The sequence below is a fragment of the Hipposideros armiger genome, unplaced genomic scaffold (assembly GCF_001890085.2).
Source record: "Hipposideros armiger isolate ML-2016 unplaced genomic scaffold, ASM189008v1 scaffold_31, whole genome shotgun sequence".
NCBI classification, from domain to species: Eukaryota; Metazoa; Chordata; class Mammalia; order Chiroptera; family Hipposideridae; genus Hipposideros; species Hipposideros armiger.
The window spans coordinates 3,781,184-3,799,510 of NW_017731381.1; the positions used below are offsets into that span (position 1 = coordinate 3,781,184).

Sequence of the window (18,327 nt, forward strand, 5' to 3'; positions counted from 1 at the left end):
CAGGACACTTGCTCACCAAATCACTCCTGGACCTACGTGAACTTGAGCCTATATAGATGGGCCAGAGGCCCTCTTCGCCAACCATCCCATCAGGGCTGCGGCTTTGGGAGAAGCTTGATGGAAAGTTCTTATTTACTAACAACTCAGGACAGCTGCTTTCTGCCACTGCCTTGCTGTGTGACCTTGGAAAACTCTCCTCTCCTCTCTGAGCCTCTGTAGAGTGAAGATGGCCTCTCTTTTCCCCTCTGACTGAGTCATTCTGTGACTCTTCGGGGCCTGAATCATTTCCATCCCTTTGGGGCTTCCGGGGGCTTCAAACAATAATGCAAGAGGGCTAATGACAGTGCTGTAGTGCAACACGTCTCCATTTCTCAAGTGCTTTTTACAGCTGGGCTTCATGTGAGCTTCAACATTTCATATGATCCTCTCTACAAATCCAGGGGTTAGGTTCTATTACCATCCCCATTTTATAGGTGAGGAAACTGAGGCTCATAAAAATGAAGCAAGTGGGCGAGCAGGATTGGAGCTCACAAAGGCCCAACCTCAAAGGGCAGGGAAGCTTCTGAAAGTCGGCTTTAGAGACTCAAGGTCTGCCCTAGATGGTCTGTGGTCTTTGAGCTGCTGCTTACGAGATATTATGGGAACTGCAAGAGAGAGATGGGGCCTGCACAAGCATGACTCAGAGGCCTCAGCTTCTCTCACCCTCCCTCAGCCAGTTCCTCATCCTGGGCCCACAAGCAGACACCACAACCCCCCAGAGCCTGTGAGCAGATGCAGGTTTATTATTGCACAGACGGCAGCATCCTGAACCCTCACCCCAAACACCAGCCCCCAACTAGGCCTGGGAGTTCTGACAGCCCTGGGCCAGACAGATGAAGAAACCTGGAGCCTGTCAGCCCTGGACAGTGCCCCCAACCTGCCCTCTTCATGCCCTAGAAGTCCAGAAAAACCCAATCACAGATGCAGAGCCACAGGCCCTGGCCGGTGGAGGACGGGAGAATCCACAGGCTTCCCTCTGTAGAAATGCAGTCCAAGATCCCAGCCATGCCACGAGGCCCCAGCAGGGCTTGAAACAGCAAGTGTGAAGCTGGACGGAAGGTCGCAAGTATTAAGGGAAAGCAGACCCCATCAGAAGCAAACTTCAGGGTGCAGAGCTGCCTGGGGGAGGTCTGGCCACAATGTCAAAGCACCCAGGTCCACAGAAATGAAGTCAGGAAAACTGCGGCCCCGCGAGCTCTGTCTGGAGGCCATCGCCACATCCTTCCCCAGGCTTGGAGGGTCCTGGAAGCCTGTTCCCTCCATCCTCCGAGGGGCAGAGGGCCGCTAGCCCTCAGCCTCTACCCATCCCCAGCCAACACGAGGGCCCAGTGACCCAGTGTGGTACCATACAACTGTAATGAGCTACATGCAAACACCCTCTTCTGCCACGCATGCCAAGGGCCTTATTATTCCACAGACGGTGCCGGATGGGAGCCCTGGACTGGCTCCCGTCTTCCTGGGAAATGCCTGTTGACAAACAGCCTGTCTTCAGCACCTGCCTGATCATCTGCCCCCCGGGGAAATCTGCCTGGGCTTCCAAGCTCATGCTCCCCTGAGCCTGAGGTGGGCCCTGGTGGGGGATGCGGACAAACTAATTCATAGGACATCGCAGTAGCTTTATTTTACCAGTCCCAGAACTCCTGCAGGGTGACCCCTCAGCACGCTGAGCACACTGGAAGCCCTAAATGCAATGCCAGCTTCAGGCTCAGGCACACGCAAAAACAAGGGCCAGCCATCCTAAGTGGCCCTTGGCCCTTCTTTCCACCCCACCCCCTGGCCACCTGGACAGTGGCTTCTCAGCCAAAGGCACCAATCCCTCATGTCTCCCCCTCTTCTATTGGTCCAGAAAAAAAGCTAACTGGACTGGTGGGGGTATATTCAAACTGAGCACGTCCATTTCCGCTACGGTCATCCAGGACATCTGTAAGCAGGGGACAGTGTGCGTGCTGGGTCAAGACTGCCAAAGGGAGGGCCTCTGCACCGTTTGAGAGTGTCTGTCACTCCCTCTGCTCGCTTGGGAGGCCTCAGCCCAGCAGCCAGAGGTTAAAATAAAGCAGGGGAGGGGTTGGAGGAAGGGGGCTGGGACTTAATATTCTGGTTTGGTGACTGCTCCCAAAACACACAAAAGCCCAGGGAGGGGGTGACCTAGAGGCAGGTGAGGGAGTGGTTAAGGATGAGGGACAGGAACACATCAGGGCTTTCCCTGCCCCTGGGCGGAGAGCTCCAGGAGGATTTCCAGCACATTCTATTCCTCTGGGCACCTCCACCACCCAGCACGGCGCCACCGGAAGCCTCCTTAAACATTTGCAGTGTGGATGTGAGCTGGAGCCCCAGGGCTCCAGGTCCAGAGTTCAGTCCTCCTTGACCACCCTGCTTGGCGCTGCAGAAAGATGGGTCTTCTTGTCCTCAGCAGGAACTCCTGGCCTGCAAGAGACAGCAAGAGGGTCAGGGGAGGGACGGACGGGGGAAGCACAGAGGCTGGGCCAAGTTCAAGGCAGGGTTCAAGCCTCAGGCTTGACCTTCTCTGGGGCAAGGTCCACCACCCAACCCCCGAGGGTAGCTTTGCCCCAGGGCTCTGACTCAGGGGGATCAGAGACAAGCCCTCCCCAGGTACCCGCATCGTTTTCCCCCTGGATGCTGCCTCTGTGTATTTGCACGTTCTGTTCCCTTTGCTTGGTCCACTCTTCCCTTCCTTCGTCCTCCCCCACTCTCAGCTGGCTCCCCCTTTCCTCTCCTTCAGGTCACTAAGGCCTCAGTCCCTGCAGCGATCATTCCAGATTTCCTGTGAAACATGGACCTTGCAGAGTGTTGGATGCATTCCCAGGACAGCACCTACCAGGCTAATATTGTCATTGGCTATTTACATGGTGACAGGACAGGGACTCCTTCTCCTCCTTTGGGACAGAGCTGGATCCTCTAGGATCAAGGGAGAGGGGCTTTGGTGGGGGGCAGGGCAAGAGGCAGAAACTATTAGCATCACCAAGCATAGGATTTACCGTGTAAAGACAGGTCCTATCAGAAAATGATTGGATTTGCCTTGCAGATACTTCTGAGACCAGTGAGGGCCACTCTCTTTTAACCCAACCCACTTTACCTCCTTTTCATTGAACCTTACCCAGACCCCCACCCAGTTCCATCATAGGGAGAAAACCAATTGATGGAACCAATTGACTGACAGCAGGGTTTCAGGAAAAGAGTACTGAGGAAGAAGGTGGGGGCTGGGGGGGGGGCAGGGCAAGAGAGAAGGGAGGGCAGACGGTCCAGCCATCTCCGAAGTACTCGGTTCAGAGGACCTGCGGGGAGGGAGGCAAGAACTGTTTCGCTTGATATTTGAGCTGCAAGACCTTTTTACCTAATGAGCTGTAAGTTAAGGGTTTACTCCCATTGTATTCATCCTATTTCTTCAGGCAGGGGTGAGTCCCTGCTATATCCCTAGATCCCAGCAAAGCAGCTGCCCAGTAATTGTTGGTCAAATGGATGAATGAGTGAAGCCTCCAGTGCTTACCTGACAGAGAGCAGGTGCTCTTCAAGAGCTGAGATAATAAAAGGGGTGTGTGTGGGGGGGCATAATCTATCAAATCCACACTCTAGGTCCTGCCTCTGCGGGGATGGGCCTCAATGAACCACAGGACAGAGGTTCAGTAGACAGCAGCTCTCTCCTCCCATCATCCTGGTGCCCAGAACTCTAGCAGCGCCCATCCCCTCCTCGCGGCCGCACCTGGTCAATGAGGGTCAGGTCAGGAGGTGAACGAACAGGATGGCCAGGCCGATGTTCAGCAGGATCACCATGCAGATGAGGACGGTGTTAGGGACCTGGGAGCAGTGGAGAGAGGCGGCCTGAGTCCCCATAGGCTCCGAACCACCCTGGCCTCGGCCCAGATCACAGCACACTGGACCAGACTGGACCGAGGAGCAGGAACTTCCGGAAGAACCCTCCTAAGAGCAACTCCCCCTTTGGCTCACTGCGGTGGCCAGCGCCTGGATGGCCGACCATCAGAGCTGGAAAGATTCTTGGAAATAATTATCTACACCAACCAGGGTCCAGAGAGGGGCCAGGACGCGTCCCAAGGCACACGGCGGCGGGCAATGCTGGGCCTGGAACCCAGGAACAAAGCTTCCCACTGCTAATGCCTCTGGGGCCGCATTTGTTGGTCCCTTAGAGCTCAGCTTCATTCTGTGGCTGCAGCGCCTAGCTCCCAGCCTCCCATAATAAGCCTGGAGGTCCAGGGCCCAAGCCCCGCTGGGAATTTTCCTCCACTCCCAGGAAGCCTTCTCTGCTGCGCCTGGTAGCAGATGCTGCTGGCGCCCGGCCCAGATCCCCCTCACCCAGCAGGTGCTCCTACACCCCAGGTGCACAGAGCTCCCAGCTGCCCCCTTCTCCAAAGAGCTGCCCCCTGCTGACCAGATAAAAGGGACACAGTCAGGCCTCCTGTCCCACGATGCGGGCAATTGATGCTCCCAAGTCCACCCGGGGTCAGGCTACACTTGGCTAAGCCCATGTCTCTGCTGGGGCTCCCCCTACTCAATCCTGTGCCATCAGCCTCCCCCCAACATCATCTGCACCTGAACCCTGCCTGGCCCGCAGGGAACCTGCCCACGGCCTCACCTCCTCCACCTCCACCTCGGCCTCGGCCACCAGCGCCGCCTCCTTCCGCGTCTTCTTTTTGGCGCCGGCCTTGGTCAGCGCTCGGGCCTCCGTCTTGCGGGCCTTGGCCTTGGGCTCGGCTTTGGGGACGATGGGCTTGGGCTCCAGCTTGGCGGGGGGCTCGGGCGCGGGCTCGGGGCTCCGGGGTGTCGGGGGCTCCACCGGGGCAGTGACCGGGGACGCGGGCGCTGAATCGGGCCTGGAGGCCTCGGGCTCAGGCTCGTCCTCGAAGGGGGGCGGCGCGGGCGGCCCGGTGCGCACCGCGTAGCTGTGGTAACCCTGGTACCGTGCCACCTCGGGCTCCCGCGACGGCGCGGGCGGCGCCTGCAGCGCCTCGATGGCCATGTGCTCGGTGGCTGGACGCGCCGGGCTGCGACGACCCTCGGACGGCGTGGCCGACCGGCTGCCCTCGGTGCCGGGCTCGCCGTTCCAGGAGCCGGGGCTCAGCAGGCCGTCCTTGGTCATCCCCGGACGGGGCCGCTTAGGCTGCGGGGGCGTCCCGGCGGGCGACGGGGGGCCACCCTCGGGCCGAGGGGTCTCGCGCTCGTGCAGCTGCGGGCTCTCGCGGGGCCGCTCCGGGAGGCCAGCGGCTCCCGGGCCCCGGTCGGGGGGCTCCAGCAGGCTCTCCGAGTTCTCCAGGATCTCCTGGAGCAGCCGGCGTTTCTGATATTCCGGACCTGCCAGGGACAACACAGGGAGGATGGATTCGAACCCTGGTACCGCCACCGGGTGATCCCGGGCTGGCCGCTTAACCTCCCTGCGCCTCGTTTATTTACTCAGCCAGCACTTAACCTACCATCTACCGCATGCCAAGCAGTGCTTCAAGCAATTTCCAAATATTAGCTCACTTAATAGTTTTAATAACCCTAGGAGGTCGATGCTATTAACCTCCATTTTACAGATGCTGGAGACAGGGAGGCTCAGAGAGGTGAAATCACTTGCCCAAAGTCACCCAGCTGACAAAGGGCAGAGCCAGGACTAGCACCCAGGAAGTCTGACTCCAAACCTTATGCTCTTAACGGTGACACTGGTCTTTTTCCATTCTCTTATCTGAAAAATGGGCCCAATCATACCTAGTTCATAAATACTGATAGAACGATTAACTGGGTGGGGGAAAAAATTCATGTAAAATGCTGAGCTCTGCTTGTCTCACAGTAACGACTGTTGCTATGACCGACCACCGAAGGCAGAGGCAGCCGGCCACTGTCGCACTTCCTGAGACCAGCAGGGGGAGCGCTGGGACCAGAAGCGACTACTCCCAGACACAGTTCAGCACTCCAAGCGCTTCCATCTAGCCTACCCTTGGCCTCTTTGCGGCAGCCAGAATAATGTTTAGAAAACAAATCTAATCATGCCACTCGCCTTAAAACTCTTCATGCAGAGAACGCCAATATCCCACCCTGCGGGGCTCACACCATTCTATCAAGTGCAAGGTCGGTATCAGAGCTAGGAGGTTCTCCTTACTCAGCAGCCTCATTTCCCTGAGAGGAGACAGCCTGGGGTGGGGCCAGTCCACAGCTGGAGGCCTCTGATACCCCCACCACAGTCTCTGCATGAGTCCCCCATGTCACACCATCCCCCATGCTTGCACCATGCCCCACAGTTTCTAGAACTCGCAGTTAATTGTGAACACACTTGGGCATCTCAGCTTTCCAGCAAGCAAAGAAAAATAAAAGTGGCCACCCTCAGGGAACTCCCCCCACCCAATCCTGCCTGTCCCTTCTTCGGCTGGCCCTACCTGGCTGGTAGAAGTCTGGAGCCAGCTCCCTGGCCAAAGTGCGGGCAATGTTGGACTCTTGGTTGGCAGCTAGGGCGGCCTGTTCTGCAGCCTCAGCTTTGGCCTTGGCATGGCTTGTCCTAAGGAAACAACATGGCAGACACTCAAGATCCCTCCAGAGAACCAGACCTCTGCTCCTTCACCCCAACTCACAAAGAGACACCCTGAGCAGAGCATTCATTCACTCAGGCTGTCAATGAATATTTATTGAGCCCTGTGGCTTAGATTGGTGTGCAATCCCCAGACCGTTTCTTCTTCTGTCTGGGCACACAGATAGACTACATTTCCCAGCCTCCTTTGCAGCTAGGTATGGGCAGGTGACTGAGTCCTAACCAATGCATTGTGGGAAGATGTGATGTATGCCTGGCCTATGAGAAACTCCCCTGTGATCCTCTACTTCCTCTCTTTTTCTTCTGTTGCTGGTAAAATCCAGAGGAGGCCAAGGCCCCAGAACAGGGTACTTAACCTCTTTTGTGTCACAGACCCTTTTGGCATCAGGTGATGCCTACGGACCCCTTCTCAGAATGATCTAAAATGCATGAAAGACATAGGATTACAAAGGTATGCAATTATATTGACACACTGTTACCAAAATACTTCAAAGAACAAATATGTAATATAGTATGTCCTTCTTTATTAACACATTAAACAAAATATCTAGCAGGTCCATTAACTACTATAATTTTAAACTGTAGATTAGCATAAAGGATATTTCAAAGATACCTGCAACAATAGTGACGTGACATTAAAATATATGTGTTTCTATTGGTGACAAAGTCACAGAGGCTGCTAATACAACTGTTGTTTATTGCCAATTTCCATAAGTGACGAAAATGCTCAATTTCTGTTAGAAGTTAGTAAAAAAAAAAAAAGATGTCGTTTTCCCATCTGTTGCAGACACTTTTAGTGCCCAGATCCCTTCATGGGGCGGATGCACCCACCCTCCCTTAGGTGCTGTATTGGCTGCTAATGGCTTGTTGCTGTCCCAGAGAACTGCCACCAATAGAAGCCACCTTGTTCCAGAGGTCAAAACCCCACTCCCACCTCAACCCAGGAAGCCCAACCAATGATCGATGACACCCCCAATTCCTTCTTGCCCCTGGAGGAGCCAGATCTATGGTCCAACAAGCCAGCTCCAGAGTCCCTGTGGGAGGCAGGCTGAAGCAGGACTCGAGGTAAGACCACATCCGTGATCAGCTACGTCCCTATCCAACCCTGCCTCTTTTACTCCCCTCTCTCCTGAGAGCATTCCCTCATTAAACCAAGCGCACAGAAATCCCCATCTCAGACTCAGCTTCTAGGGACTCTAACCTAAGACAGCATCCAAGTTCACGGACTCCTGGAGTTACATCCACAGAACCCACTATGGACTCCAGGTTAAGGAACACAGTAGAAGGAACCTGGGTTCACACATGATTATTGCACAGAGCAAAGTCCCCTCCCACAGGGGACTGTGGGACATTTAAGCATTGCATTTAAATATTAAATGTAGAACATTTAAGCAATCCCTTAAACATATCGTGCCTAAGCTCTTGAGATTCAGGGGGTGTTTGTTTTAGCTGTTGGTCTAACCTAATAGAAGCACCTACTAAAACAATAACAGCCCCATTTATGAATGGGCCGGGCACCATTCTACAGGGATTATGAAGATTATCTCATGTAATCATCACGATGACCTAGGAAGCCGGTGCTGTTATTATTTCCCCTACTTTACAGAAAGGGAAACTGAGGCACAGACAGTTTAAGTAGCTTGCCCTTGGTCACAGAGTCACTAAGGACAGGGCCAGGCAAGATGGCTCCGGAGCCTGTGGTCTTGAGCACTGCTCTAGAGCCTACGCCACGCGTGGGCAGGAGCTGGGCACAGAGATCCCTGTGGACAGGACAAGCTGGTCCCTGCCTTCACTGTCAAGTGAGGGAGATGGGGGGTAAACGAGCAGCAGAACTTACTGAATAAAATGTAAAGAAATGAAAAGGGCTCCGTGGCGATCATGACAGGTGCCCTGAAGGAAGAGTACAGACGCAGAGGAGAGCAAGGAGATTTGATAGAGACCAGCGCTGGAGGTGGGGTAGTCTGGGAAGGTTTGTGGATGTGACATTCAAGTTGAGACCTGAAGACACACATGAACTAGGCCCGTAAGAGGTGGGGACAGTGAGCCAGGTAGAGGGAAGAGCATATGCAAAGGCCCTGAGAAGAGGTAAGAGCTCGGTGCCCTTGGGGAACTGAAAGGTCAAATCAGGGTGCACCTGTGTGGATGAGGTAATTCCTTGGGGCGCTGATGTACCTGCGTCTCTCTAGTCTCCAGCACAGAACCGGGCCCCCAATCAGGGAGGCACATTTTATGAAGCTCCTCCTACGTGCCAGGCCCTTTACCTATGTTATCCCTTTCAACCCTCAAAACTGCCTGGGACAGCGCTTACTGTCCCTACTTCACAGGTGGGAAAACTGAGTCTCAGACAGGTATCTCGCTCAAGGATGCAAAACAGCAGTTAACACTTACAAAGTACGTACTACGTGCCGAGGGCTTTACAGAAATTCACCCACTTAATTCCCCCCAATAACATGACGTGGCAGATGTTAATACCATCATCCCTCTTTACAGGGGTGAAATCCAGGGCACAGGAGTGTTTTGAAAGATCTCACCCAAACTTACACAGCCAGCAAGTGACAGAGTGAGATTTCGGAGCAAGGCATTCTGGGATCTAGACTCCATGCCCTTAACCACAGGCTAAGCTTCCACTCTCTAGTGAGGAGTGGAGCTCAAGCCCAGAACTGTCTGATTCCCAAGCCTCTGCCCTCTCCACTCTGCCACACTGCCACTGTAATGTCTACTGAAGGAGAGGAAATTTTACCAAATGAAAGAATACATGAATGGACACACACAAACACATGTGCACATATGCATGGGCATGGGCGTAGCAGACGGAGTAGTTAAGAGCATGGCTTTGCAATCAGCAGCCCTGGATTCTAACTGTGGCCCTGCCAAGGCTGGGGCTAGGGTAAGGCGAGTGAGGCATTCACCTCATGCTCAGAATTTAGGGGGATGCCAGAAAACTTGGTAATCAAGCTAAATAATATTTTAATACAATATTTTTAAAAATCAAAATTAATGCAAAAAAAAATCCTTGATGAACAGGTTATGAACAAAATTTAAATAAAGGCCGGATCAGACCCTGCACTTGCATGAGTCGCCTGGCTCACCTCACTCTCGTCTGGATCCTGCTGGGACTCTAGGACCTCGGGTCCGTGCCCTTGCCTCTCTGTGCCTCAGTTTCCTCACCTGTAAGATAATTCTCCCCTCTTGGAGTTGCTGTGAAAACTGAGAGGCAGCATATGAAAGTGTTTGGCCCAGGGTGAGGCTGAGTGATGACGTGGTGGTGAGGATGGTGGTGATGGGAGGGGGGGAAGAGAAGGAGGAGAAAGAAGAAGAGACATTTGTGACATCAAAACTGAGTGTGTCCATACGTGTCCCCAGGCACATATTTGCCTGTCCAGCATATGTGTGATTCAAAGTTCTCAACTTTATAGAGACACTTCCCTGGAAACCTGAAACCCCAGGTGGGGGGAGGAGGGAATGGACTGGGCAAACCTTCCAACTGAGAAAATGTCCTTTTTTGGTCATGAGAGCTGGATGCGGCTTGCTTCCTGGTGACTCTTCAGGCCAGAATGGCAGCCTTCACACTGAGCCCTGGAAGATTCTTGGGGAGTTCATCTGTGGACTCTCCAAGGAGCCAGAACAGGGGTTGAGAATGGGGTGGCCACACCATCCAAGGAAGCACACTCCTCTTCCCATGTCCATCAGCCTGGCCGACTGAATCCTTTATCAGCCCCCCACCAATACCTCTGATTTCAGGAATGGCTCCCCAGGGCCCCAGCCTTTAATTCAGAAATCCCTACGTTCTCCAGCAGCCTCCGTCCTCACCTCCTTTCAACATCACAGCCATCAATCTCCAACTCTTATCTCTTCTGCTCTCTCTATTGCTCTTGAACTTGCCCATCTCTCTCTCCATCCTTCTGTCACTCCTCCTGCAAAGCCCCCCACTCCAATCCCTGCCTCCAGGTTCGCTCCCTACAACTGATTGCATGCAGTGGTACCCTGGTGTGGTGAACTTGCTGAACCCATACAACTAATGGCCTCACCTTGTGCTTAAAATCTTTGCAAACCTTCCTATCGTGCTCAAAATCAAGTCCAAACTACTTAGCGTGCCCTTCAAGGCTCTCCAGATCCTGGGAGATCTGGAGTCTTGAGGGGGTATATCTAGCAGCTCACAGGGTGAAGGGCAAGCCGAACTGCTGTTGCCCACAAGCTTTTGCTTCTAGTTCAGTGCCACTCACAGTGTGGTCCATGCCCCCCAACCCACCCACCTCCAGCCCCTCATCACCTGGGAGCTTGTTGGAAATACAGATTCTTGGGCTCTGCCCCAGACCTATGAATCAGAATTTCTGGGAGGGAGCCCAGGAATCTGTGTTGTATAAGCCCTCCAGATGCTCCCTAACATTTAAAAAGCATGTGCTAGACAGACAGAAACCCCAGCTCTGTCTTGGGCAGTTCCCAGCCTGCTCAACCCCCCAGGAGCCTTGAGTGTTTGATCCTGCCTTGAGTCCACGTCCTGCTGGGCAAATGCAGGAACTATTTCTTCTCCTGGGACCACTCACGGTGCCTGCCTGCGCAGTTGCCTCTGGGGGAGGGTCTTCTAGGAGGCCTCTGACCCTGCTGGAGGGGAAGGGAAGGCCAGTAACTGGGGCAGTGGGAGGGGCAGGGATCAGCCACACTTCTTGATTTCATTTGGATTATCTTTCATCAGCGGGGTTAAAAATAAGGCTGGTGGTTCACGGATAAGGGCAGGGCGAGAACCCCACAGAACCACATCTGAGAGCACCCACCCCCTCCCGGGCCTCCGGGGCCTTGTTCCCCCAACCCCAGACTCCTAACTGGCTGGTTAGAGCCGGCCTTGTTGCCCAGTTGTCTCCCCCAGGCACTGGTGGCTTCATTAGGCCAAACGGGGTACCCGCTACTTACCCCTGATACCATACCTTTGCTCAGGCTGTTCCCCACCCCCCCCTGAAATGCTCTTTCACCTCCCAGCCCTAAAGGGCAGCTCAAGATCCTTCTACACATGGATTCATTCATTTAATACAACTTCATGGAGTGCCTGGCGTGTGCACCTTGGATACAATAACAAACCAAGCATAAAAAAATCCCTGTAGACAAAAAACAGGTGGTTCATATATATATATATATATATATATATATATACAATGGGGGGGAAAAAATCCCTGTAGAGCTCACTTTCTTTTGCAGGGAGGGGGTCAGCAGATTATGGGGACAAGCCAAACCCAGTCCACTGCCTGTGAGCTAATAATAGTTTTTATATTTGTAAATGTCTGAGAAAAAACCAAGAGCAATATTTTCTGACAACGTGAAAATTATATGAAATTCAAATTTCAGCATCCATATAAATAAAGTTTCCTTGGAACACAGCCACACTCATTTGTTTACATATTGTCGAGAATTCAATAGTTGCCACAGAGACTGTACGACCTGCCAGGCCCAAAATATGTACCGTCCGGTCCTTCACAGAAAACGTTTGCCGACCCCTGTTCTAATGCATTCGCTCAACAACTGCCTCTTCTACGACTATGATTAAGAATATTATTAACCTGTTATCTGTTGAGCACTTTGGACCCAGCTCTGTGCTATGGCCACCTTTACACACATGACCTCAGAGATGGAGTCACCTTCTCCAGGTCACACAGCTAGAAAGCGAATCTGCCTAAGCTCTTACCCATTACACCAAGCCACTGCCCTCTTGCTACTAACTCTGGACTAGGTCTTCCATGGGCTGGGACTAGGGATGGGGGTGAATGGGACCCAGCACCTTAGTGACCAGCCCTGCCAAGTCAGCCATGCAGCGTCTCTGAAAATCGCTGATGAACAGCAGCGCGGAGCAAAGCCTCTAAACCACATGGTGAAGTGGCTAAGAGGGGGCAACGCTGGCCAGGTTGTCTGGGTACAGGTGCTGGCTCTGCTCCTTACACCCTTGGGCAAGTCTGTATCCCCTAAGTCCTAGTGTCCTCATCTGTAAAGTGGGGATAATAACAGCATCTACCTGGGAGAAATGGTGTACAGAGTAAATGAACCAACGGTCATATGGCCCACAGAACAGTGGCCAGGATGCAGGAAGTGCTACAGAGGTACTTGTCAATAACATAAATAAGAAGCATTGTTCTTTGGAGATGGCTAGAAGAAAAATCCTGAGTATACTGAATGTCACTGATTTGCTCACGTTAAAATTAAAAAAAAAAAAATCCTTCCGAACAAGGAGCCCATGGTAGGTTTGGAGGACAGAGGCACATCATCAGAGTCCCCAGAGATGGTTGACAAGGACAGTGCTGCCAAGTGTCTTTCTGAGGTGGGGGATGCTTCAGATGCCACCGCCCTGCCCTCTCCCAAAATAGCCCTCACCCCGGCTCCGGCAGGCCACGGCCATTTCTTCCAGAACAATGAGGGTCAGAGTAAACCCGAGGAGGAACCACAGCTGGGCTGTCCAGCCACCTGCCCAGAGAGCTCCCAAGGAGAAAGCACCCTGCCCCCCAAGGATGTAGGGAAGGGCCTGGTTAGGGAGCCCTGACGGACAAGACCTTCCACCTCACCCCACCCTCAGGACTGCATTCATGCAGCAAATGTGTGCTAAGCCCCTGCCTGGAAGCCCCCCAGAGGAGTTCAGGGCACAAGGTCAAGTCCAAATTGTAGCATCATCACATTCTGGGTACCTGATCTTTGCTCTCTGTCCTCAGTTTCCTCAGCTGTACAATGGGGATAATAATACTTACCTGACAAAATTACTGGGAGTCTGAAATGAGATGAAATGAAAGTGCGTAGCATAAACTGAGCACTTAACAAATACTAGCTATTTTTATTATTATTGCAGTTTTTGTTTGTATTATAACAATGCTTACTAGCAATTCCCTTCCAAATCTCCATGGACTGCCAATAAATTAGGATGCAAATACGTATTCTTGTACAAGGATATGTCATCTAAACATTGCTTGAAGGTTCACCCATGTTGTAGCATGTATCAGTACTTCATTCTTTTCTATTGTCAAATAATGGTCCGTCGTGTGGATAAGCCATGTTTGGTTTCCCTGTTCATCAGTTGATGGGAGTTTGGTTTGTTTCCACCTTTTGACTAATGCTGCTGTGGAAATTTGTGTACAAATGTTTGTGTGGATGGTTACTATGACTAATGCTGCTGTGGAAATTTGCGTACAAATGTTTGTGTGGATGTATGTTTTCATTTCTCTTGGGTCTGTATCTAGGAGCGGAATTGCTGGGTCATATGACAACTCTATGCATGACCTTTTGAGGAATTGCCAAACTGGTTCCAAAGTGGCTGCATCATTTTACAATCCCACTGGTAATATATGAGCATTCCAACTTCTCCACATCCTTGATAACACTTGTTCTTGCCCATCGTTTTAGTCACACTAGCGATTTGTGAGGTGTCATGCCATTGGGGTTTTGATTTGTATGTCCCAGATGGTTAATGATGTTGAGCATCTTTTTATGTGCTAAATGGCCACTTATATGGTCTTCTTGGGAGAAATGTCTATTCAGATCCTTTGCCTATTTTCGTGGGGGGTTTTTTTTGTCTTTTTATTATAATTTTTATTATTTTTGTAAAAGTTCTTCATATAGTCTAGCTACAAGTCCCTTAGCGGATACATAATTTGCAAATATTTTTCCCCTTCTGTGGGTTGTTATTTCACTTTCTTGATGGTGTCCTTTGAAGCATAAAAATTTTCAAGTTAAATTAAGTCCGATTTATCTATTTTTGTTTTCTTTTGCTGCCTGTGCTTTTGGTGCCATAGCTAGGAAGGCTTATCTTAACCCAAGGTCATAAAGATGTTTTCCTATATTTTCTTCTAAGAGTTTTCTCTTTTTAGTTCATACATTTAGATCTATGAACACTGCTTCTAATAAGAAAAAACAGGAAATAACCTAAGGGTTCTTACTACCCTATGATGTAGGTACCACAACCATTTCACAGATGAGGAAACTTAGGCACAGAGAGGTTAAGTCGCTTGCCTATTATCATCATAATGAACATTGAGCCAGATATGGCTCCTCCTCTGAAAGGATGTAGAACCTGGTAGGACAGAAAAGACAAGGTAAAAGTCTTGAGAGCAGAACAAACAGAAGGTTACAGAGCAGGAACAAGCCAATCTGGTAGGTTACATGCTGATCCTTTGTATTTTGTTATTTTTTGTATTATATATTATGAACAGAAATATATAAAGCATATAGTTTAAAATAATATGGCTTCATCATTAAAAAAAATTTTGGAAATTGACAAAGAAAAACTGCTGTTATCATTCTGGTTTATTTTGAGATGGTGAGGAGCACAGTTTTATGACTATGGGTGACTTACATAAATTCTCTGTGCTTTGATTTTTTTTTTTTCATCTGTACAGCAGGGATATGAATGCCCTCTACCTCCCAGGGTTGCTGGGACTACAGAGTGAATGCATGTACATAAAGCATTTAAAATAGGGCCTGGCACATAGTAAGCTCTATGCGAGTGTTTGAAAAATGGAGAAAGTGGATTTGTTCTAGTCCAAGTGGGGAGGTGTGGGTTCTGAGTCTGGGGGCCGTGCCACCCGTCAGGCCCTATGTAGAACCTCCCCCCTTTGGAAGCCCAGCCTGAAATTCCCAGGCCATGGAGGTGACCTCTTCCAGATCATGGCTTATGGTGACCCCTCTCCCTTTCTTAAAGAAGAGCACCAGATGAGCTGGGAAGTCTCCTCCGCATGTGACTGAGTGTGTGACCCCCACCCCAGCCTAGAAATGGGCAGGCAAAGTCATAGAATTGTGTTTACTGAGAGCTAACTCTGTGCCATACACTTGACCTATTGGTCAGTTGAATAAGGTCCTAATCCCTCAGACCTGTGAATGTGACCTGATATGACAAAAGAGGCTTTGCAGATGTGATTAAATTAAGGAGCATGAGATTTGGGGATAATCCCAGGTTATATCAGCGGGCCGCACATGTAATCATGGTGCCCTTATAAGAGGGAAGTGGAGGGAGGTGTGACAACAGAAGCGTAGAAGGTGATAAGATGAAAGAAGCTGAGACTGGAGCGATGCACTTTGAAGGCGGAGGAAGGGGTCACCAGCCAAGGAATGGGGGCGGCCATTCTTTTCACTAAGAAGCTGAAAAGACGAGAAATGGGAGGTTCTGCCGTCAGAGCCTCCAGCTGGCACCAGCCCTGCCGACATCTTGGCTTTGGCCTGGTGAAACTGATGTCGGGCTTCCGGTCTCCAGAAGGGTAAGAGAACACATGGGTGCCGTTCTAAGCCTCCATGTTTGAAGTCATTTGTTACAGCAGCAACGGGAAACCAAAACAACATGTGTGATCTCATGGCATCCTCCAGACAACCCACCGGACAGGAGAAGAAGTGAAGGCTCGGAGAATCATTTGCCCAAGATGCAGCACCTCAGCCGGCTGGAATACGAGTCCAGGTCTGTCTGGACCCACAGCCGTTGCTGACCCGCGCATCTGCTATGCTGCTTCAGTTCAAGCCCACGTACCAGGAGGGCCCAGCCGCTGGGATTGGCCACACCCAGCATCTTCCCCCAGGGGCACTGTGAGGCCCTGAGTTCCATCTCCCCAGCATCCATCCTGCCTGTCCGAGAGGCCCCGGGCTCGTGGTTACTAGCAGTGCTTCTCACTGTTTCCCAAAGAAAGGCTAGTTCGTCAGGGCCTGGGAATCACCTGGCTGACTACCTACGGCTGATGTCTGGCTGTTCTTTGGCAACCAGCAAGACGACTGCGAGGGGACCCCAGGCCTTGTTCCCCACCCCCACCCCCACACATGACTGGGCCCTGCCGTCCCACCTGGAACCTAGCTGTCAGCCCTTGGAGGTCTTTTGACTGTGCATATAGGATACCTATTCCAAAGTAAGTAAATAAAATAAAAAAATTTAAAGACCTAGCATCTATCAGTGGGAAGGCTTTTAGAGGTACGGTTTAACGTATTCCTTACAACAACCCTAAGGGGTAGGTATTATTATGTCCGCTAAACATACAGCGAAACCAGGCTCCAAGAGGCAGCATGACCTAGAGGCAGCCACACAGCCGGAAGTGCAAGGGCTGGGGCTGGACCCCAGGTCCTGGCGTGATCCCCAAGCCTGTGTCAGCCAGTGCAGGACGGGCCCTAGGGAACATTCCAATCTAAGCCCCTGCTATCCCTGCAGGAAGAGGGCGAGAAGTGAGTTCAGACTGGGGTTTCCTGAGCTGGTCCTGCTCTACCCCATGCTCTCTAATGCTTTCTTAGAGCTGGAAAGCTTGGCTGAGATGTAGGCGGCAGTGGGGGAGTGGGTGGGGGTGATATTAAAAATACCTAGCAAATGCTATGGTGGTCACTCTGCTGTACCAGGTGGTTAACCATTTAGTTGCTGGGTCTTGGGGAAGACAAGGTCCTGGGCAAAAGGCCAGGTGGACAGGACTGTAACAGGGGACAAGGATCACTTAGAGGGCTCAAGGAAGCTGCTGGTTACAAACTGGTACAAACTGGACTATTTCAGACCTTTAACAACTGGCATGACGTTCCTGGAGTGTCCAGTTGGGTACTAACCCTGGATGCAAGTTTTCCTTCTTCTGCCTCATCTGGTCCAGGACACCTTCCCCAGAGGCCACCCCCAGTGTATTTGGTTTTGACCCTCTGCGTAAGACCCCACGGTGCCCTTCCCAGGGCCTGAAGGGTAACATGGAAACCTGCGTATGACTTCATGACCTAGCTCCTTCCAGCCTTCTCTGGTCTGACTCCAAGCTTAGCCTTTCAGGCAGTCAGAAAATTCCAGTTCCTCACATGTGCCCTATTGTTTCCACTTCTGCAGATTTTACACACGCTGCTGTTTCCTCTCCTGGGAACATTTGTCCCCATCCTCATCCTTTACCTCTTCACTGGGCGAACTCCTCTTCATCCTTCAGGACCCTTCCTCAGGAAAGCTGACCCGGACCCCCAGCTCTCTGCCCTGCAGTCCTCTGCACTTAGCGGCCAGGTCACTTTACTTCCCTCCAGTTAGTCTGTGAGCCCCATGATATTCTCTAAGGTGGATATCACTATCAACTCCCATTTTCCTTAGTTTCACAGAAAACTAAGGAAAAAAGGTTATGTAACCCATCTAACTCAGACAAAGACCATAAAGTGGGGAAAGCCAGGGCTTCCAGTTGGCTAACACCAAAATAAGAAGATAGACACACCGGTTAGTGTTGGAGTCAGACAACCAGGTTTCAGGCCCCAGCTCTCCCACTTCTAAGTTGTGTCACCTGCACCAGGTCTCAGTTTCACTATCTGTAAAATGGGTTAATAATAGTACTTAGCTACCACTAGAATTACTGCAAGGATCAAGCGAACTGTGGCAGGTGAACCCTATAGTCCTTCGATCGGGACAAGTATTTACTAAGCACCTACTGTGTGCCTAGTCCTGGGCCAGATCTGGGGGGTACAGCAGTGAACAGAAGAAACTCACCTGCTGGACCTTTTCGGACTAACTTAGCACAATGCCCTGCACATAGTAAGTACCCCTTGAATGGTAGCTACTATTATTTTTGTTATTATTACTCAAAGAGTGATTTTTCTCCCCAAGGGTTGGACTTCCCACCCAGGGGGGCCAGGTCTGCTGGGATCGCCTGCCCCAGGGCCCACCAAGTTGGCTCCCGGTGTGCCTGCCCTCCCCCTCCCCCCACCCGGTGAGCCAACCCAAAAAACGACATCCCACAGGCCCAAGTCAGCAGACATCTCCTGCCTAAATAAGGACAAGGCGCCCAGGAGAGCTTTCTGTGAGCCTAAGGAATGTGACA

General features: G+C 51.5%; 1 protein-coding gene across 1 annotated transcript in view; it reads right to left on the minus strand.

Moving 5' to 3' along the window:
- Positions 1-760: 760 nt before the first annotated feature.
- JPH2 (junctophilin 2) overlaps positions 761-18,327 on the minus strand; it is a 62,431-nt gene continuing 44,864 nt past the window's right edge. The window contains exons 3-6 of the mRNA XM_019636888.1: positions 6,423-6,541; positions 4,646-5,361; positions 3,758-3,852; positions 761-2,463 (exon numbers count right to left, since the gene is read on the minus strand). Of these exons, the coding sequence (XP_019492433.1) occupies positions 3,772-3,852; positions 4,646-5,361; positions 6,423-6,541 (916 nt within the window). The 3' untranslated portion in view covers positions 761-2,463; positions 3,758-3,771. The remainder of the gene's footprint in view (positions 2,464-3,757; positions 3,853-4,645; positions 5,362-6,422; positions 6,542-18,327) is intronic.